This window comes from Amyelois transitella, chromosome 5 (genome assembly GCF_032362555.1).
Source record: "Amyelois transitella isolate CPQ chromosome 5, ilAmyTran1.1, whole genome shotgun sequence".
Taxonomy (NCBI): domain Eukaryota; kingdom Metazoa; phylum Arthropoda; class Insecta; order Lepidoptera; family Pyralidae; genus Amyelois; species Amyelois transitella.
Window position 1 is genome coordinate 8,193,535 of NC_083508.1, and position 23,255 is coordinate 8,216,789.

Genomic DNA, 23,255 nt, shown 5'->3' on the forward strand with positions numbered 1-23,255 from the left:
CTCCCGTGAACAATGTATTCCGTCCACATTCTATTCTAAGTATAATTTAATATTGTGAAGTTGACGTTGTTGAAGAAAATGCTGCAGTGCAGTTTGTTACCGCTTCTTCTGCACTGACGCCTTGGAAGCGGCAGTAAACTTAGTTTTTAAGTAATTTATTTGACGTCAACCAAGTTGTTAAACCATACGACAATTATTAAGCGATATAATAGTATCCTATAATAATGAATAAAAAATTTTGAATTTTTAATTTTTTTTTTGAATTTTCTAGCGAAGCGGTTGTCACTACAAACTAAATAGGTAGATATGTATACTATCCACACCACACAACCGCTTCGCACAGCGTGCTACACGCTGAGCAGAAACAAATAAAGAATGTTGAGCCAACAACAATCGGAGACCACAAGAGAAAGCGACAAGAATATATGAACCGGATCCACACTCACGCTTCTCGTGGTTTCCTCACCTGTGTAGAGCGTAATGCTTAAACAAAACGCTCGAATTAAATATTTGTTTACAAAAACAAAACGCATTTTTTTAACTTACTTTGACAGTGACATTATACTGACAAATTAATTAGACAATTTAATATTATCTGTGGTAATGAAGTGCCGTGCGGCACACGCGTACAATTTTGCAGTTTTAATAAAATTTGTAACAATTTAACTGATTAGCGGTTTTTTTTATAAAATCTGTAAATCAATTGCTGTATAACTGTGTGTCTAGGTATGTTGAAACTTGTACTCAATTTTTTTATCTATAAAGTAAGTAAGGTTATTCAAAGGAAACTGCAGTGAACTAATGAAAATATTATTTACATTTACATATTGCATTTATTTTTAAGCTAAATTTTAAGTAAAATTTTATTTTAACATGACCTGACCTGGGTGGGACTTGGGACAAATGCAGGAACTGGATCTAAAATTTTTACCTCAGGTCAGAAGACATAAAAACAGCCAACATAATGTATATAATTTGTAATATAAAAAAAGACTGCTTTACTTAAATATTTATTTCAGAATAACTCACACTAAAAAAATACAAGCTCCTAATTTATGTGAAACTACTACTATGTAAAAAAATGCAGGAGTTAAAAGGCAAGACCGTGTTTGCTTTATTTCCTTAATTATTGTTTTGTAATCTTCAGGATGCCACCCAAAAAGGTAGAAGAACCTGAAAAGAAGCCTCTCATTGGCAGGGTTGGAACAAATTTAAAGGTTGGCATAGTCGGAGTTCCCAATGTTGGGAAATCAACATTCTTCAATGTGCTGACCAAGAGCCAGGCCGCTGCGGAAAACTTCCCATTCTGCACCATTGATCCTAATGAAAATAAGTATATTTTGAATTATCTATATCACTAACTACCAGTTGCCTGCAACTTCGCTCACATCCCATGGGAAGATCTCGAAATCTTATAAATTTTCACTACACTATCTAAAGAACAAGTTGCTAAATGCGCATGGAGAAATTTTATCACAAGAATTTTTATTTATGTGTAATATATTTATTTATTATTTATTAATATACTGTATATGTACTTCAAGGAAAAAAAAATAGAAGTTAAACGAAAGAGACAACAGTATTTTAAGTAGGTAGCTACTTAAAATAATATTGAGTGTGCATTTTAATTTTACTATATTTTAAAGTCTAACTCCAATTAATGTGCTGTAATGGGTTAAATTTACCTTTTAAAAAGTAAGTTAATAATTTTTTTTAATAATTTTCTTTTCCATGAATGGGACCTCAAAATTATAATTTCACCACATTGTAAAATAAAATTTTGTCAAATATGACATGACATTTGTCAATTTATTCATAACAATGTTATTATTGTTTAATCAAAATGATAGCTTTTGAGAATTACAAGAAAAATCTAGACATCGAAGATAAATTTCATTACCTTCATTTGCCAGTAGATAAATGTGTGATTTACAATGGAAATATAGATTTACTTAATAAAAGAAAACCAGACCATAAAGAAAATAAAGATGCTCCTCTTGCAGCAGCTGTTGTAGGCATCAATAATACTGGAGCTCCATTACCAAATTCACAGTTTTGTGATGTGTGGACAGATGTTGATGCACAAAATTTATATGCATATGCTAAACCAACTTGTTATCTAATTCTTAATAAACCTGGTGCAGGTGCATATTCCCTTGGTGAAGCGATTTCTAAAAAGTACAATTGTGTTCATCTTTGTCCAAGAAATGTAATAACAGACGAAATGGAGCAAGAGAGCCTAACTGGAAAATGTATAAACTTTAATCTGAGGCATAATAAGGTACTGAAATTTAACACTATATTAACACTTTTGAAAATGAAGTTGGAATCACCTGTTATCAAAAACCGTGGTTATGTTATATCCGGTATTCCTCTGGTTACTATAGATCGAAATCTTAAGTACTTAATTTCAAGTTTATTTTCGGAAGATTCTTTTGATCTTATGGAAAGTATTATGTTTGATTTACTGTGTAATAGTATGAAAAAGAAAAAAACAAAACAGCCAAAAACGGATACAGAGTCACATGCATCATCAAGTGTTCATGATGAAATTCAAGATGAAGACGAACATGAGCCCGAAGAGGAAAATGAGATAGAGGCTGGTGAAGAAGAAGAAGAGCCTCGACTCACAGAATTGCCGAAATTTATTTTGAATATGTGTTCTAATGTAATATATCATAGAAAAGCTTATTATGATACAAATCAGTCCGTATTACTCCAACAGTTAGATTCTTTGTTCAATTTATCTATGAAACCAGATATTGTGCTTTATATGACATGCCCAGATAAAGATTTAGTGACAAAAAGAAGTCATAAATATATAAATTATATGAATAGTTCTAACACTATTGAACCCTTTGACAAAGAAATTGAATCTGATCTTAGATGGCCTCAAAAATATGTTTATAGTGATTATGAATATCCTCATGATAAACATATCTTTAATCCTAAATATAATTGCAGACAACCACACTGTTTTATGCAAAATACTGTTGACCAATTATGTAATTACAAACATCATGTTTTGCCCTTTATAGAAAACAAAGTAAAGGAATTTGATCCAAAACATGTAGTAAAATTAGATGCAAGAAGTACAAACCATGAAATGATGCACTTTTTATCTGAGATATTAATTTATTTACCAATACAACCTGTTTTTATACCAGAACCTTTATATCTAGAAGAACCACCAGAGGAAATAGAAGAGTTTTGGAAGTTAATGGAAGAAACCAACGTTATCCGAGATGGAATAGTCAACTTTAATCGGTATCCATCGCCCTGGTATAATAGATGTCCAATTGAACTTAAAAATCGTCAAGCAACACGAGGAAATCCAAAGTTTGCTGTATCTCTTTTCAAACATGTCTATCTGTTATCTTCGCCTAATGCTGTAATTTCATTTTGTAGAAATCCAAAACCGTATTTAAAGTTAAAATATTTAGAACCAACTTGCAGAATTATAACTGTAGGCACAAAGAGTTCTGGTAAGACTATGGTTTCTAAATGTTTATCTTGGCTTTTTGACACATCAATTATATGCTTTAATTCATTAGAGAAAACCGAAAGAAAGAAGAAGTACGAAAAATATTCTGAAACCGTTTTGTCAGAAATAAGTGCTACAATAGAAGATGCTAGATTAGAAAGATGGCATAAAACGGAAAACGATCGAATTTTTCAACTCGATTTATGGTGTTCCAATGTTTCCGAACAATTAAATAGATATATACCATTGTTTAATGAAATATTATATTTTGCTGAAAAACAAAAAACTAAACAAATTAAAGAACAATTAAAACAACAACAGTTATCGACATCAGCTAGGGTGTCAGAATCTTTAGAAGAGGAAATACAAATTGAGAGCATTTCAGAAGAAAGTCTTTCACAAATAAGTCAAGGTACATTGGATAATTTCAACAAGCTTCACCATATATTATCATTTTTACCATTTTTAAATGATATTGAAGTATGTAAAACTGCTGCAAGTGATAAAAAACTATGTATACAATATGCACCTGAAACATTGACCACAGTAACAAAACTACCTTCTATACCTGTTTTAGGTGACGAAGATGTAACGGCAGCCATTAGTGCTTATATAATAGCTAATGACTTACAAAAAGAGATCGAACCAACAGTTGAAGAGATAATGGTAGAATTAATAAAAATACTTTCTGATATTGATGCTTCCATTCAAACGATGACAAATTTTGAACAAACTTACGGAAAATATATCATTGATGGTTTTCCTTCTGATCCTGAGTATTGGGGTTACTTGGGTGATCATAAACTGTTACCTGATTATACAATTGCAATAATAGAGAACAGGGAAATAGACGCAGATATTTTAAAACATTATGCAAATATAGAAAAATCTTTAAAAAATCACGAGGAAAGATTTATATTAGCTGATGATCCATTGGTACGTATCAAACGCAAGATAAAAATGGTACCGTTAACTGTCAAATTAGATTCCCAAATTTTAGTAAATGATTTAATAAATAATGTTTGTGACAAAATATCTGAAAGTGCTAGATTAACAGAAGATATCGAAAACACCCCTAAAGATGATTCACCTTCCTTTTCCGAAAAAATTGATAAATTCAGAGAGGATTGGGATACTATAAAATTAAAATTAGAAGACAAATATAAAGTATTTATCGAAGTCGAAATAGACAATAAGACTGACATAGCTATATTGGAAGAAGTTTTGTTGAAAATACGTACTGGATATTGTGTTCCACCTGAAATAAGTGAGGGTGAGGAATTGGAAAGCCTAGATGAAGAAGATACGCTAAAAGATATGCTTACGTATAACCAGCCGAAATTCTTGGGCGAAACAAACATATATTGCCCTATAACTTATCATAAATATCATATTTTATGGGAAGGTAAAATGGAATTTTCTATTAAATGTGATAATAAGACGAATTATTTTTCTAAAGAAGAATGCCTTAACGAGTTCCAGAATGATGTAACGCGTTACCAATTTTATAATTTTCCTTTTAAACATTTACCTGCCTTAAAGATTTGTGTTATTGGTTGTATTGGAAGTGGGAAAACAACTATTTCAAAATACATTGCTAAAGAGCTAGGTTTGTTACATTTAAATTTTTCTGAAGTAATAAATAATTACTTAATGCCAAGACATATAAAAAAAGTCGGACGACAACATGAAAACGCGTTTACTGATACGCCAATTGACGAAGAAGGTGTTGTAGATTTCCAAATGGGCGAAGAAAATGAAAATCTCATTTCTGAAATTTTAGGGAACGAGACAGAATTGCGACGCATGGTATATAATTATGTTGAAAGAGGCACGAGTTTGCTCCCTGTTCTTATGCAGAAGTTAATTAAAAAGCTGTGGTTCGAGGAACCTTTTATGAGCACGGGGTTTGTATTAGACGGTTTTCCGAGATTGCCTAGTGAAGTGGAAGATATGATGACCTGTTTTTGTATACCCGACTTAGTGATTCAATTAGACAGTGATGTAGAAATAGCACTCAAACGAATATCGCCTATTATGTTTAAAAATTGGAAAAATCAATTGAATAATGCCAAACTTAAAGCAAAAAATGAATTGGCTGTCGAAAAACAGAAGTGGTTAAATTTTATAACAAAAACGGTCGTAGTTCGATTAATTTTAGAAGAAATTCTTGAAAATATGATTATGACAGAAAGCGAACCTGCTACAAATCTTTCAGTTCAAAGCTTTGTAATGGATGCAAATCCATTTGGTGATGCACAACTTGATACTAAATTATTTAACATTTATAATGCAGTTGTTGAAGAAAATCCAGAACCTACAGATCAAAGTGAATGGGAAAGGCCAGATGAGGCCCATGAGAGAATTGATGCTAGGATAGAGGGTCTATACGAAATAGAAGACGAGAATATTCAAGGGTTGAATGAGGCTTTAATCGAACAAAAGATTAAAGTTGTAAATGTCAACAGTTCAAAACCATTAAACAAAGTTTTAAGAGTGGCTCTTTCAAAATTAACTAATTTCAGAAACCGCTGTCCATCTTTTTTTGAACAAACATTTATAATTAGTTGTGACATAGCGGAACTGTTAATTTCGCGAGGCTTTTATTTTTTAAGTAAATTTAACCGTATGTGCCCCGTATACATATTCGAAAATCCATACGCTATTTCAAATCCTTATAAAATATATAAGATGAAAAATAAAATTTATACAATAGTGCATCGATCGCATGTTTATTTTATTCATGGCCAAGATAGTGTAACTAAGTTCAGAGGTAATCCTCTGATGTACATTAAAGGAGAAAATATTATGTCATTCATGGAATATTCTCTTCGAATAGGAATCATTGGGCCACCCAAATCCGGAAAAAGCACATTAGCTGCTAAGATTTCTAAAAAATATGGATTATTATGTTTATCAAAAGGAGTGGCATTGCGGCACGTTTTAGAAAACTTGCATTGGACTGAATTAGCATCTAAAATAATCGTGGCGCTTCGGGAAGGTGAATGTATTAGTAGCGATATTGTGATGAAAGCAATCCAAGCCACTACGCAAGACCATCGTATAGTTACACATGGTTTTGTATTCGATGGATTTCCTGAAACTCCCTCGGAAGCTATAGAACTAAATAGAGTTGGTCTCTATCCCCTAATTGTTTTTGAAATAAATGCTAAAATAGACAAAATCATCGCGAATTCTCAAAATGAGTGTTATTTTGATATTCTTAAAAGAAAACCGCCATATTCAAGACCATTAATTAATTATCGTTTTGAACAATGGCACAATCGTAGAAATGGTATTCGAACTTGGATAAATGATGATTACCAAAACCTCTACACCATCAATGGGAATATATCTAAATGGCAATGTATACAAGAAGCTGAGATAGTGATAAAAGACACATCTTTTAAAGTTCATCGCTATTTAAAGAATGTCAACTCTGGTATAGTGTGTACCGATGGTATGTGCATTTCAAACGAAATATTCGAACGAAAAATGTCTAACTTTAAAAATTTGTGTCCTCTTTGTTTACGTAATAATGTTATACGTCATAGTGGTTTTCCTGTTAATAAAAAAGGTGTAGTACAATTCAGAGGTGATTTTTTCTGGGTATGTAACGATCATATGAGTGAAGCAATGAAAACTCCACATATTTATTTAACAACCAACCATAATGTTAAAATTCCTGAAATTCCAGCCGTTATCAAAACCGTAGATCCCTTATTAGTGCACGAGAATGGGATATGCATTGTTACATATGCAGAAAACCTTCCAGCACAAAAAATTGTTAGAGGAAGTAATGCATTTGCTGCAAGTTATCGTGGAAAATCATATTTGTTTTGCGAAGCTACATGTCTTGAAAGGTTTTTAGCTAAACCACACAATTATTGGGATATATCAGTTTTCAAACAAGGTAAACCTCTTCCTGAGCTGACTCTGGACAAGCTTCCGAATTTAGGATATTTAGAACAATGTTTAGGCAACATTGTTACAAGTGCCTGTTGCATGTTGAATGCTTTAAGGCCTAAATATCCAGGGCTTAGCATTCAGGTGTCAGGCTTGATATACCTAGGTTTATATTTAAAAGTTCATAATACCAAGTTTGAAAAATCTGTTACAAATTTATATATGAAAATATTGCGAACATACGAAGCCAGGTGTAGATTAATGATAGATATAGGCTTAAAATTGCGCTCGCGAGATAATCCTTTTGCTGAGTATCCGAAATGTTGTGATCACATTCACAAAGACGTGGTATTAAAAGTAGAATCAGGGACTGCGGCAATGTCTTCTAGCCTTCATGATACCTAGTGATTTCCCTCGCACTTCTCGTCATATAGATGATTAAATTATATTATATACTTTGTTTGTACGTGTGCGAAAGGAAACAAGCACGATATTTGGTTAACATTATATCTTTAGTGGTTTTATATTAGTCTATGTTATTTTGTTATAGTAAACGGGAGGACCGGTTTATGAGATTACATGCAGATTTTAATTTAGAATAAACAAATGTTCATTAATATAAATTGTGTTTAGTTTAACTAGAATAGTAATAAATCCAAATATTTTTAAGCAGCTCGTAATATTGCCGTATTTGTTTAGCAGGTACATATTTTTTCTTACTATACGTTTTTTAATAAATATGTTCAAAAATTTTATAAGGTTGATTTGGTTTCAGCACGTAGGGTACCTGTACCAGACGAGAGGTTCGATTACTTGTGCGAGTATCACAAACCAGCAAGGTGAGATTTTTAAATACTAGTACCTACATGCTCTTTGCCGAGTTCCGATTATAGATCTTCAAACAAATTTTCGGTTTATAAAATTAATATTATCCTAAGGACTTTAATTATTCCTAAATACAGTCGTAATGTTTGTACCACTTATTATGTCCCCCTTAGTTCTTGTTAACAAAGTCATCAAAACTCATCCGGTTTTTATGATGTAAGGAATAAAACAAACATGAGTGTCTAAAGCTCCCTGAAACAAAGTTACCAGCTTTACACGAAATCTCAAACTTGAAATATATATGAACTTAATAAGTAAGTAGATTTTTAATGTAAATTTGGATGTGTTTTCAGTAAAGTGCCAGCCTTTCTGAATGTTGTGGACATCGCAGGGTTGGTGCGGGGCGCGGCTGAGGGGCAGGGTCTTGGCAATGCTTTCTTGTCGCACATCAAAGCGTGCGATGCCATATTCAACCTTTGTCGTAAGTTAAATGTTAAAGCTTTACCTCCGAGCTGCCGAACCCGCGATCCGATTTACACCCGCAACTGCCGCGGGAAATCAATTTTTCGAGCGAGAAAGGACTATTTTCCAAACTTATAGTAATGCATCTAATACTCAAAATACGTGGACGGTACGGCTGATCAGAGCTTAAGCTGTTGAGACCAGTGCACTGATGAGTGCTTAGGCAGCTGAGAAGTAAATATTCAGAAGTATTGCACACAAGGGCACGTATAAGTATGCTATCATCGACTTGTTATAACCGCATAGGTACACACGCTCTCCTGCGATATAATTTATTTATTAGGAAGATTATCGACATCCATATTGTGAACAGGCTTTCATACCATACCCTATTGAAAATGGGTGAACTTCATAACATTATCGTTCCATCCTGCTGTCACAAAAATCAATAGACCCATCGGTTTGGACCGTGCATTGTCTGTCAGTCAGTAACGGAAGAGTTTTATATATACCTATGAATAAGAATAATAAAATATAGGAAGTGTCTAGTCCGCCACCAGCGGCCATTTAACAAATCGAATTACTAAGCCGCTAGTGGTAAAATAAGAAATTAAATAATTCTGCCACAAGTATTGTGGTATTCAAATTTGTTCCTTTAGTCAAACTAATAAAGTCTAATTTTAAAATACACTAGGGCAGCGTAGTGAAGTTGTTCCTATTGCGGCAGACTAATATAAAATGCTATTCCGCCACAAGTTATTAGTTATTGGAATATGTTCCTTATAACTTGTATATAAAGCATATATTTCATTGTGTTAAAGTATCGTACCGAAGTTAGCAATGTGACAAAAACAAAAACATAACCCTTTCGGTTTTTGTTTTTGTAGTTGATGAGGAAGTTTTAAACTTTTTTCATTGTTTGTGTTACTGTAAATTATAATTAACGATAAAACCCAGAAAAAGCACTTAGAGTGCTTTACAGTGCTTTTTCTGTGTACCGCAAAAATACAAAACAGCTATGTTAAAATAATAAAGGCTATAAAACAATAACAGTACTTAATCAAAAGGAAGAGACCAAAAAAATACAACATTTAGAAATAAACGACGAAGAAATAGAAAATGATGACATAAATAAAGATGAAAATACGTTTAAAAGAACAAGTAACATAGAAATTAACAATAACACTACAGAGGTTTTAGAAACAGAGCAAATTGGATTTGCTAAAAATATAGTAATAATACATAATGAACAAAAAGAAAGCAATAAAATAAACTTAGAGACACATGTAATAATACATATTGAACCAGAAACAGAAAAGGAAGACACAAAAAACTATGAAAATGTAACGATAAAAACAAATAAGGCACATACATATAATCGACCATACTGCAGAAGATTTAGAGATAGAAAAGATAGAATACGCAGAGAGACAACTTATAATACATAATAAACAGGATGAGAAAGAAATAAATCTACATATAGAGAAACCTGTTGAACAGAAACAAAATCTAGAAAAGGCTGAGAAACATGTAAAAACTGAAGATAGAAATGACAAAAATATGCCTGATTTAATGCCTTTAGCTAATGCTAAAGGCATTAAATCAGGCACAGACCTGTAATGCTCTTGTTAATCAAACAATAAGATTACCAGCTGTCCGAAACGCAGAGGTCGACCCAAAGGACATGATCTAACAGTACCTAGTAGGAGTTAAGAAAAAAAAAACAATATCTAAATAAACGTTGTTATGTACTCGTACATGGAATATAAATATATTTCTTAGAAATCGTGTATCATTTACTACTTTTTGATAAGTATATCAATTGCCGCAAAAGACTTGCCTCAGCTTTGGTGGCTGTTTATTTTTGGTAGGTATGCTGCCTCTAACTAGCGATAGAATATTTTGTTGGTTTGACTTGCCACTTGTGGCAGAATAGCCTTATTTGTTATTGTGCCTATAGCGGCAGAATAATATAATTTTTTATCTAACCACAAGTGGCAGTATATTTATTTTTATTAAATGACCACTGGTGGCAGACTAGACACTTCCAAATATATTATTCATTAAACTTCATAACTATACCTTACACATTTTTGTTAACACTTTATCTTAAAACAGGTGCATTTGATGAGGAGGAAGTGATCCACGTAGACGGCGATGTGAACCCTATCAGGGACTTGGAGACGATCGGTGAAGAGTTGAGGCTGAAGGACGAGGAACAGCTGATGCAGAATTATGAGAAGCTTGACCGCGTCGTCAGTAGAGGCGGGGATAAGAAACTAAAGCCCGAATATGTAAGTTGTGTTCATTTATATCTGTTTTTCATTTAACACCTATTTATCCCTTTAAGAGTAAAGAGTGGCTGGGTGACTATTTACTGGGTGACTGGGTGACAGGTTGTCAAGTTTATACGCATTTCCATTGATTGTCTTTAACGACGTGCTTGGAAAGAGAACGCACTTTCGCAACTACACTAACATGAGATAAGTGAACTACGAGTATTTCAAATGAATTTGATTGGATGAATGCAAGAATGTGGTTAGTTGGTTATTAATAAATTAATAAAACGTAGGTATATGTTATGTAATAAGGTGGTTTTATTTTTATTTCACAGGATGCATTGACTAGGATTAAGGCTGTCTTAGTTGACGAGAAGAAACACATTCGATTCGGAGATTGGAGTGCCGCCGATGTAAGTAATTGGAGTAATTCAGTTTCTTACCTATCCTTTGTACTACACTACTACAAAGGATGTGTTTGTTTTTGATTGTGTTTTATTGCTCAGATTATTAGTACTTAGGTACATAGACATTTATGACACGTTAACACAGTGTTAATGCCAATAATACATTTTTGGAAAACATCCTTTCGTTTCCTATTTATTTAACCAGTTTTATTTTATATATATATTTACGTTCATATGTTTTTCTATTTTCAGATAGAAGTACTGAACAAATACCTGTTCTTGACATCAAAACCTGCGTTATATCTGGTCAACTTGTCTGAAAAGGATTACATTAGGAAGAAAAACAAATGGTATTACAGTACCTGATTATCGTAATTAAAGATATCTATTACTTTACAAACAATTAATGATAAAAACTACTTGTTATACTTGTGGCTACATCACTAATGCTACACATTGACTGTCAATCACGGCGAAGAATGTGACGCGCTCAGCCAATAGCAGCGAAGTGTCTAAATTGCGATAGCAAAGATTTCACTTATTAGAGCATAAATACATCCTCCAATACAACATCGTAGGAGCCGCGGTTCTCCAGGCATAACACCTAGTCTGGCGGAAGATCCTTCCTTTGTGGCGATCGAGCCGAATCATCGCTCTCGCTACATAATTATGCTATACGCTCGCTCGCGACCCTGTTAAACCCAAACTTCCCTTTGTTTACTTTCCCATGGGAATTTCACCCCTGGCAAATATCTAGACTTCGGCAGTTTGGGTTGTTCGTTGACAGTATGTTTCTATGTAGGTACCTACTAGCATATGCTATTGCAAAATGACGAAATAGGGTGCTCCTATGTTTCTTGTGACATCTCATATAGCGTATATTTTATGCAAATAAATTGAATTTTCCTCTTATGCATATTATGTAAAGAACTAACAATAACAGAAATAATGGTGATATTTGATATTCGAAAACTTGTCGCTTTTCCTACTCTTTGTATAATATTTTTCTTCCAATAACTACTTATTCTCATGTCATCTCTTACTGTTTAATGAAATTCAGTACTATATCTATAGGTTACCAAAACTCAAAGAGTGGATTGACAAGAATGACCCCGGGGCGCCCCTCATACCTTTCTCTGGGGTGTTAGAAACAAAACTAATGGAAATGGAGCCCGAGGAAAGGAAAGCTTATCTGAAAGAGCATAACATTACCAGGTAATTAATATTATAAGTTTGACTAAATTCTGATGTAGACGGCGCTCTATTAGAGAAAATTATTCCAGCTTTTAAGAGGTAAGATTTTGTTTTAAATATGGCTAGATTTTATAACTGAGTAGATAACTACTATTCTATCTATACTATTCACTCAATAAAGAACAGAGTATTGAAAGTAGCTTTGGCGTGCTACGCTGCCATGGAAATTTTTAGAAAAACGTAGCGTTATATTTTTGGGTATCTGTGCAGCAGTTTAACTGTCAAATCGTTACAGAGAAACAGACAGACTGATTTATGCATTTACTAGAGGCCGCCCGCGACTTCGTCCGCATGGAAACCCTATCAATCCCGCGGGGACTCTGGGATAAAAAGTAGCCTATGTGTTATTCTGGGTCTTCAGCTACCTACATACCAAATTTCATGGTAATCGGTTCAGTAGTTTTTGCGTGAAAGGGTAACAAACATCCATACATCCATACAAACTTTCGCCTTTATAATAGTAGTAGGATAATATTTGTATACATTGAATAACGTTAGCTGTTCGTTACAGTGCATTGGACAAGATCATTGTAGCGGGTTACAAGGCGCTGCAACTGGAGTATTTCTTCACGGCCGGCCCTGATGAAGTCAAAGCTTGGACAATTCAGGTGTGTAACATACCCTTTTCAATATATTTAAATAATAGTATCGCAATATAGTGCAGTTTTCCTCACGATGATTTCGCTCACTGTAAAATCATGTATGTATGTATGTAAGCATCGGTTAGTATTCAAACTAATGTATCTAACTATTCAAAATAGTCATTGGTACATGGTCGAGGTGGAATTCGAACCTGTGCTTTTTTTGCGTCATACATATTTTTACCGCCCACCTTACCGATTGGACCACGTGTGCTCTACGTGTGGATATATTGTTCTTGGCATATTCTATTTATTTAGGCATCGTGCTTTGGTCCATTTAATTTATAATTGCATTTCTCAAGCGCCATCTAACTAACAGCAGTCGAGTGTGAAAACCTATTTTCTTACGTGTCTTAAGGAGTATGGATATCGCTACATAGGCGCACCCCGGGCGCTTCAAATATGTGAGTATGTAACCGGGGCTACTTTAAAAACACAAATGCGGTGATAAACACGCATCGGCTTGAAGCTGCTAGTGTATCTTCATAATAAATAATAACGCCAGGAGGACAAAGATGAAGATATCGCCGCATATGTTACTTGTTTGTTTAAAAACATATAAATCTCCAGAAAGGCACAAAGGCGCCTCAAGCGGCTGGCAGGATCCACACAGATTTCGAGAAGGGCTTCATAATGGCTGAAGTGATGCATTTCAAGGACTTCAAGGAGGAGGGGTCCGAGGCGGCGTGTAAAGGCGCAGGGAAATACCGCCAACAAGGTAACTGCAAACACAACGCTATGTCTTTTCAGTTACGGTTAAAGAGAAATATGAGTTTCGAAAATTTAAGAGAGATCTTTGGATCAACGTTGATAAGTCATTATTTTTCATGTCTCGTCTCACCCTATCTCAAGTTATGTGAAAAATAGAGTCCCTGTCTATCTCACTCTCTCATGAATATGAATGATTAACAGGAAGACTTGCAAGATAATACTTGTCAAAGTTAGAAGGACTGCTGTTAGGAACTTTTCTACCTCCACGAAAAATAGAATGTATCGTATGCTTTTTATGGCCTATTCGGAGAACCTAAGGTTATATGGGTTCAGGTCCCGGTGAGGTCCAAAAAACATGCAATAGGAGTTACAACCCATCTCAGGTACTCTACCCTCGCCGTAAGAGCATACAAAAGAATATACATAACTAACAAAAGAATTAATACATCTGCAATGAAAATTATGAAACGGTATCAAGATACCGGCTTATCTTAACCATTTGTCCACCAATGCTATCAATAATTGTTTTACAGGAAGAAATTACGTAGTGGAGGACGGGGACATAATATTCTTCAAGTTCAACGCGGGCGCAGGTTTGAAAGACGCTAAGAAGAAATGACGGAACAAAGTGCTTCTAATGCTGGTACATATGCTGTACCTCAATCTCCTTTTGTACACATTACTACATGCTTCATAACTTTTAAGGACATGTGAATTTATACCACTACCTCGTACCGTACTATGCTTGTTAAATAAATTTATTTTACGCTAATACTGAATGATTGAAATCCTATATTTCACACAAAAGTGAATATGATTTTTTTGTGAATTATAAAGCACTACATACATATGTTAATTTTATAAACATTAATTATAAAGGTAGACAAATGGTTTTTTGCGAACGTGGTAGGATACGGTATAGTGGCTCTATTTATATTTTAACTAACGAATGAATAAAGGTCGTTGATGTTTGTACACTGATGTAAATTTGAATTATTTATTTTTAATTATTCTGGGATTGACTTCGTCAATCGTTTTAACTTCATCATAATCTTTATGACAAATTTCAGAAAAACACATGATGTTATTTAATACATACATAAAAGTTATCTTTCCTTTTATATAAGCAAAGATTTGTGCATTTTCAATTTCACGTTACAAAAACAGTGATTAAGAGTATACAAATTCAGTTCCTATTAACCAATGTTATTGTAGAATAACTTAACAATTTACTTTATACACGAAGTTTTATAATACTTCTACAAATTCTTCAATACGTGTCACGGGTGCCTTCACCTCAGTATTTGAACTATCCGCATCTAGTATTGCTTCAGAAAACATATTTTCCACAACCATTCGAATTTGTTTGAGGAATCTTTTGAGATTAACATGAGATAAAATCCCTTGTTCAGTCACCGGAGCCAACTTTTCCTTGTCTTTCTCGGATTTTTGCAGAACATTATTAAGAATGTATGTTAACGCCTGAGTAACAGCTTCTTCCCACTCCTGAAAACGAAAATTATTTAATATCTTCTCAGTCATAATAAATATTAGGTATAAACATAATTGCTTACTTGATTTATGTAGTAAAGAGTGTCCAAAGATAGCATTTCTTCAATCAATTTGATCATGAACTCGTCTTTTGAAGCTCGCTTCAAAATTAAAACAATAAGATGTCCCACAGATGCCAAAGTTCCTCCAGCTCTAAAAAAATAGCCATAATTGAAAATCAAGGTCAGTAAGCAAGCTCTCGATGAGCTAAAACATAAAGACGTAATTTTTTTTATTTTTGGTTGGTTGATTGATTGGTTGGTTGACAAAATATGTGGTCCTTGAGGACCTGAGGACCAACTATTTTGTTTGTTACTTTTCCAGTACAAAAATATCAACAAAATATATACGTACTTGTTCACTCTTTCTCTGCATTCTAAAATATCCTTAACAGTATCCATCAGACGTTTATGTGTGTCCCTCATTAAGAACTCCAGTGGATCGCAATCCCCTGGCGGTAACGAACCATATTGCACTAGGAGCTTTTTCTGGATAAGGGTAAATTGTTTTTGGAGCACGTCTAACTCGTCCTGAAAATTTAAATTACGATTTTTTACGTTAATTACAAATCACTGTTCAATTTGGTCATAATTTTAAAGGTAAGTCATTTAGTCATTTATCATTATCTTTTCCACCATATCCAATTAAACCTTGCGTAAAAAAATATTTTAAAAATTTACCTCATGCTTCTTCAGCCTAAGTCTTTCTTTAGCGTGGTTTTCAATACTTTTTAGAAATTTATGAATTAACTGTTTATTGGTTTCTTTATCAAGTTTTACATAACATTTAAAATCTTTGATTCCCATCCTGGTGTGATGGTTTTCAAGTCTAAATAGGAAGTGTTCCATTACAGCTACAATTTCTGGAAAATCACTAGCTTCTATGTTATAATAATTTCCATTTTCTTTGAAAGCCACATTCTTCTTACTATTTCTGTACATAAATTTTACAGCATTCAGAGAATTTTCAGACTTGAGTAATTCCTCCTCAGAAAAATCTATATTTAAAAAAAGAATATTTGTTACTTATGTTGTGCTTATTGTACATAGGACACGTCCTACATCACGATGTACGTATATACATATTCTCTCTATTACGCTTACCTGTAAATATCTTTGTAAGTCCTACACACGATTGATTTAAAGTAATATGCAAGCTCAGTTCATATTCCGACACTAAATCAACTGGTGAACAATAAACACTCATTGGCAACATGATATGTTTAGAAAACACGCTGATTTTTCCATTTGAGTCCGTAATAGTAAAAAGTATTTCCACTATCGTTTTTGCGACATCCATTTCGCATGACATGAATACTTGTGTCTCTATTATTTCAGTTCCATTAATTTCTTCTAAACATACTGTCGAATCTGAACATGCAAATGGTGGAAAGCAGTGGTAAGTAATTTGGACACTTTGAACTAGTTTCGGGTCATCACACGTTATAATAATCACTAAAGGGCACATCAGTAAATGTAAAATCCCGTCGTTTGAAAATCCTTTTAGGTTTTGAACTGGTTTACCTACGTCTGCCTTTATTTTAATGAGTTGATCAATTGACTGGCCTGTATCTGTAAAATACATAAAAGGTTTTAATTTATTGATATAATCAGTCAATTCTTCTCACTTTTATATACTTATTACCTTCACCCTTATTTCTTAATATGCATTCCAGTTTGTCTTCCACATCATCTAATTCAGCTTGAATGACTTCAGGATCAATGGTTTCATTCATCATAGAACTGGCATTAGCATTCAAATCAGGTTCCGTTCCCAAAACGTTAATTGCGACCACTCCATTAATGGATAATGTAACCAAACCCCCAGGCAGATATTTCAAAAAACATCTTGATATTGAAATTGCTCTATTTAATAAGTCACATGACCACAATAATGTTGTACCTTCATAAACAAAAAGTTTTGAATCATCGGATGATACCATTACTACTAATCTTGCGGTTGGCTCTGAAAATATGAATGTTAGAATTTGTACCTTCATTAAATCGTTTATAATGGATAAGGTTGTTTTCTCATGATATTAAATGACGAACCATAATACCACCCAATAAGATATGCGTGGAAACAAATAGGTGTATAATCAAACTTGATCATATACTTCATGAGCCCATTATCTTGAAAGCAATATAGGTGCCTTTCGCCCAAAGCTATAATACTCGAAAAATTGCTGCTAGTCTAAAAATAAAAAGTTCATGATAAGTTACAACATTAGTAAGTAGGTTCTTACATTTTATCAGGACTTCTTATCTTAGAACGATTCAGTGACAGAAAAATAAGGGACCTTTTTTCAACAAAGAGTTCGAGAACTGTCCGTAGGCGACAGTTTCCGTCTCCTGAATTTGCAGACACGATTTCTACTTGCCCATTTTTACTTTTCTACAACAGCTACAGATGCCGTTGCTGAAAAGCTAATGTTTTAAAAACTAACACTTCTAAGTTTTTAATTTAAAGCTTGAATTAATTTTGAGTTTTAATATTTAATCTATTTTTTGCCCTTTCTACGAAATTATCCAATTCTAATGCCCCAGAAATGTCCAAACGAAAGGTGACAAAATAAAGTGAGTTTATCTAAGTCACCGATTTTCAAGGTAATTATTCTGTATCTGTGGTATATTTACCTGGATTACTTGCACCGTGGAAACTTCTTCCCCTGCGTTGTAAATCCATTGTGGTATAGTCTTCTTTTGTCGCGCATTCATTTCACTAAATTCTCTCAGCTGCTGGTAACTAATTTGAAATAAAAAAGATTTAGTTATAAAGTATTTGGATTTAATAGTCATATACAATGTTATATACTATATAAATATAAAGAAACAAAGAAAGCAAGAAAAATTTTTATTTGGCGCAAAAGGTAACATTACATTGTTCATAGTCATAGAAATTAAAAAAAAAAATACATGATGCGACCAAAAGGGTTTCCACTCAGCATATGCATGTGTATGATGAGGTTACACAATGCTCTGATTTTCGTTGAAACCTAGTAAGGAGCAGGCTTTGCCATTTAATATAAAGGATACATATTAAAAATATAAATACAAAATATAGGGAGATGCAAAAAAAGGAGATGACAGGTAAAGTAGTAGGAAGGTACTTAGGATTATCTAAAGCAAGTAGACAGCAGTGCTAGGGAGTTTATATATGTTGAGTGTGAGTGTGACTATGTTCTTATTGTTGCAGCGAAGTAAACAAAAGGTAGGCAGATGGAATCTACAGAAGTGCAGTTACGCACAGGTGGCGGAAGATTGTTCCAACAATCTTAAATAAACAAGGATGTTTACCTACTCATATATAAGTATTTATGTTGTGTATGTGTGTGCATGTAGATACACATGTTTTGGCAAAAGAAATATTTTGTCATATACACACACAAGTTTTTCTGACAGACGTTAAGTTTGATGTTCAAGCAGCCTTGCTATCTTGCGGGAGAATATGCTTCCTCTTCTCTCTTCTTAGCGCGTCAGACTCTCTTCACACAAAGCTTTGGGGCAAGGAGTCCACCTTCCAACATATAACTTAGGAAGATATTCATCCCTGTCTGCATCGAGTGAACTGAATATCAGCTTACCTGTATATCTCTAAAATCCAGGTAGATTTGCAAATTACGAATAAATCGCTGCTGGCAATATAACATACAGGTCCAGGGATGATAACGTCACTGAGGACACATGTAAACAAAAATGTGTCCTGATCGAAGAAGTTGAAATGGCCATCTAAACTCTGAATGCATATGAATTCTCTAGTCTTTACATTCCCAAAGGGACCATATGTCAAACTATGCGCTTTTTCTTGGAAATTATGTTTAACAATTAGTTCCAATATATTCTGTTCACCTAGAAGTGAAGACATGAAAAATATTCTTAGATATTTTCTAGAAGTTAAAGGGCAGCTTTATCCATGTCGGGTAAGATGACCGCAGGATAGCCTATGTTTCGGACTTTGAGTCTTAGGTTTCGGATAATATTACAAAAGGAATAGGTTTGGTTTTTTCGTTATATCAACGTTGCATAAACACATGAAATAAACACAAGCCAACGAAATATTGCATTGTTAAACTTACCAGCATCAATATGTCCCGCCTTTCTTCGCAATTCATATATGGCATAGCTCAGCGGGTGGAGCACAAGCACTTGGCGATCGGCAGCTCCTCTAAAAATAAGACAATTATCATGAGCCCTTCGTAATGATAGTCGCATATAAAAAGCCATCAAAAACATCCTATAAAAAAACCAAGTCTCGCAGCTTAGTGTTTCTACCGTAAAAAGTTGTGAGATCCATTTAATACCAAGCCGGTTAATCTATTTAGTCTCTACTTAAAGGACCTTCTGTCTTAAGTTATTACATAAGTAATTATAATGCCAATATTAAAAATATTTTATGGTTTTAAGAAACAGATCGATTTAGACATCGCATGAAAACACAATGAATATTACGCCTCACGCGATTGAAACTCTCGTCTCCAAAACAAGCTATAAATGTATTATCTTTTCAAGCGACTCATCGGATAACAACAAGGCTCTGGGGGCATTTGATTTTCTAAATAAACCGATTACGGTAAAACATTCATTATTTAGGGTAAAACATTACGTTGCAATTATTAGGAGCGAAGAAATAATGGAAAATGTGAAAAAAACGGGGAAAATTATTCATCCTTGAGGGCTTCCGTTGCGTGCGTTGCTAAAACGGTTCACACACACACACACAGTCACGTCTATATCCCTTGCGGGGTAGACAGAGCCAACAGTCTTGAAAAGACTGCTAGGCCACGTTCATCAAAAACGGTTCAAGATACCAAAAATATATATATGAAAGAATCTAAAAAAATGTCTTAAGATTAACTCACTAGAACCGTTTTTATGGTAATTAAAATTTAGGTATATAGCTGAGGAGGCTGTTCGCAAAAATAAATGATGCCCAAAATAACTATTCCACGCGGACGAAGTCGCGGGTACAGCTAGTAGATATATTATAAAATACAACAGATATGATATGTTACGTTTATACCATAACTAAGAACATAAGAAGCTATTATTCCAGCACCTGATATCATGTTAAAAGGATATTATTCTTCTTCCTCCTGGTTTCGGTTGCATCCTCATCACTCTGTAGAGCAGATTATAGGGAACTTTATCATGATATTCGGATAAAAATTATCGAAAATCGTAATGGATACCGCTACTAATCTGTTTAATTTGGGTTTAGATGTACCTATAGAGAGAAAAGATGTGACTTGTAAGCTTTGTGAATAGACCCCCGAATACTTACGCCATAAACTTGCCAGTTTCTATTTGTAATATAACGTCGTTCAAATTGCATTCCAACAGTGAATCAGATATTTCCTGATTAGGACTGGGCTTGTATATTTTAAGTGTATATTCTTCGCCGACTATGATGCAGTCCCCATCGCTGTAAGCACTAAACCTATTTACCCTCAAACACCAGGCACTCTGAACACCAGATTTTATCTCATTATCTTGAAGTTTATTATTTGACCACCATTGCTTTACTTTGAATATAGACATTTTTAACCCACAATGTGTTTACGTAAACGACAATTCTAATTCTCAATTTCTTTTGTAGTGTACCGAAGTAACCATGACAACTCCTGGGTTTGACTGTACATCGGTTTTACAGTACTCCACAAAAGGATAGTTAGAATTTCAGATTTGCAGTGCAGGTATAACAAGATACTGAAGAATTCGGCGTGGAGCTTCGTACTGTAAGAAATGCATTCCGTGAGTTCTTTTAAAAAAAATCAAAAATATACTGCTAAAAAAAGAAAATGATTTATTCACTACACACACACACGATGTAATAAAGAAAATTGATAAAATACACGGACCGATCTAAAGGGAGACTGACTGACTCGTCACGCTATTCAAACAGTTAAGTAAATTTAAAATGCTTAATTGCTTATGCTATCAATAGCTGCATATTAATTATGAATATAACAGTTCCCATGTGAATGTTTTAAAATAAAAGTATAGCTTCAAAGTCTAGTCTATTTCTGTACCGAATTTACTCATAATCGGTCCAGCTAGTTATTCTTGTAAGAAATAAAAATACAAATCTTGTAAGGAGAATAATAGGAGGATGTAGGTAAGTATAGCTCACAGTGACTTACAGCAAGGAATATGTGGACTTGTGGTTGTGTCTCACAAGCACGGTTGACAATATTTTGATTCAAATAACCATTACCATCCATAAAAACACATCGCCATTTTGTGTATGTTGCCGTTTATTATTCGATATTTGTATGATTAATTGACCTATAAATAAAACTTTTTAAAATAAAGATGGAGTAAGTCAAAGATTAGGTATTGCAGCACAATACATCAACATGTCGCAGGCCGAACGGCAATCAAACAATGGAAGTGGAGAAGAACACAGACCTAATGGTAGTTACGACAAGGACAACGCTTTGGCAGTCTTGCTGGCACGACTGTTAGCAATCATACTTTTATATTTCTGACTGTATCTATCAGAGCCTTATCACAACAATTATTTTTATATGTCCCTTGCGGGGTAGACAGAGCCTACAGTCTTGAAAAGACTGAAAGGCCAAGTTGAGATTAAATTAGTGACAAGTTTCTACTTTCTAGCCCATTGTCTACAAGAAGAAACTTAAGTTTATTAGCCTTTCCCTTAGTCGCCTTTTACGACATCTATGGGAAAGTTATGCAAGTGGTCCTTTTTAAAAACTGCTGGAAACACGGTACATTTATTTTTTTATAGTATTTTCGAAGTTTGTAATGTTGTTAAGTACGCGTCATGAGCTTCGATCAGGTCATAAGGGAAGAAATAAATAGCGTCGATTGCACGTGTCGGAAAAAAAAAATGTTTAAACGGCTTTATGAATGTACTAAAACAATTTCATCAATTACCTATCTACGTACAAATAGGAACTATTAAACAATATATAGGTACTACCTATACATTTTTTTATCTTTTAGAAACATTTTAATGAGCTACATAAAATTTAAAACAAAAAGTACTTAGAAACATTAAAGATGAGCTTTGTAGGAAAGCACGGAGGATTAAAAACATGTCACTCCTCACTCTGTGAGCAGTCTCACACCAAGCCAGCAACTAGGTATCGCAGCAGGTCCATGGCAGCTTCCTGGTCCTGTCTCTCCACCCGCCACTCGCATCGACTTCGGCGGCCGACGCGTCTACCGCAGCCCACGCCTGGATCTCATTGGCGGCGTCTCTTCTCCAGCGTGGCAGCTCTGCACGACTCCTACCGACGTACCGAGTATTAGTTATAAAAAAGAAAATGTTTAATGCACACTGCATTGGACTGAGAGCATACAAAGTCACATACACGAATTCACGAAGTTGAATAAGTACCTAATATATATGACAATTCAATTCAATGAATAGATAGTACGAAACGAAAAGCGGTAGGTCGCTACCGCATACAGAAACAGTTTTCTCATTCAACAGTAGATACCGTATCGTCATAGTAAATCGTTGTAGTAAATACCAAGTCAATAGATAATGTCCACATATTCAATTTATCGAACACTTATCGATAAAATTAATTAAGGTTTTTATAATATTTTTTTTTTGTTATAGTAAATAACTTTATTGTTAAAGTAGGTATTTAGTTATTTATTAAATTGTTTATAATTAAATCGATACTCTAAGGTTTAGTGTCGACTTAATTATAAATAGTCAATACTTGGTACGTACCTATCTGTCACTAGGACAATTTGCT

The 23,255-nt window shown here is 34.0% G+C and overlaps 3 protein-coding genes across 12 annotated transcripts; 2 read left to right on the forward strand and 1 right to left on the reverse strand.

The window, feature by feature from the left end:
- Positions 1 to 589: 589 nt before the first annotated feature.
- LOC106131794 (obg-like ATPase 1) lies at positions 590 to 14,950 on the forward strand. The gene is made up of 11 exons (XM_060944412.1): positions 590 to 726; positions 1,148 to 1,333; positions 8,173 to 8,229; positions 8,569 to 8,696; positions 10,796 to 10,971; positions 11,292 to 11,369; positions 11,616 to 11,713; positions 12,438 to 12,578; positions 13,129 to 13,225; positions 13,829 to 13,976; positions 14,503 to 14,950. Exons 2-11 carry the CDS (start codon positions 1,149 to 1,151, stop codon positions 14,586 to 14,588), a joined length of 1,194 nt encoding a protein of 397 aa, XP_060800395.1. The 5' UTR covers positions 590 to 726; position 1,148; the 3' UTR covers positions 14,589 to 14,950.
- LOC132901797 (adenylate kinase 9-like) lies at positions 1,363 to 8,165 on the forward strand. Its single transcript, XM_060944404.1, has one exon. It carries the CDS (start codon positions 1,844 to 1,846, stop codon positions 7,793 to 7,795), a length of 5,952 nt encoding a protein of 1,983 aa, XP_060800387.1. The 5' UTR covers positions 1,363 to 1,843; the 3' UTR covers positions 7,796 to 8,165.
- Positions 14,951 to 14,986: 36 nt separating the features above from the next.
- On the reverse strand, positions 14,987 to 23,000 carry LOC106131792 (protein PTHB1). 10 transcript variants are annotated; one of them, XM_013330997.2, is made up of 13 exons: positions 22,886 to 23,000; positions 22,595 to 22,775; positions 20,801 to 20,950; positions 19,596 to 19,684; positions 19,104 to 19,368; positions 18,157 to 18,265; positions 17,572 to 17,713; positions 17,165 to 17,485; positions 16,624 to 17,091; positions 16,201 to 16,517; positions 15,875 to 16,050; positions 15,544 to 15,673; positions 14,987 to 15,475 (listed from the first exon to the last, which is right to left on the reverse strand). In XM_013330997.2, the coding sequence occupies exons 2-13, from the start codon at positions 22,684 to 22,686 to the stop codon at positions 15,218 to 15,220; spliced, it is 2,517 nt and encodes an 838-aa protein (XP_013186451.2). In that variant the 5' UTR covers positions 22,687 to 22,775; positions 22,886 to 23,000; the 3' UTR covers positions 14,987 to 15,217. The 10 variants fall into 10 exon arrangements, with proteins under 10 accessions (XP_013186451.2, XP_060800392.1, XP_060800391.1 ...); XM_013330996.2 differs by having other exon boundaries at positions 14,988 to 15,475; positions 22,860 to 22,998; XM_060944409.1 differs by having other exon boundaries at positions 20,801 to 20,941; positions 22,595 to 22,992.
- Positions 23,001 to 23,255: the final 255 nt, after the last annotated feature.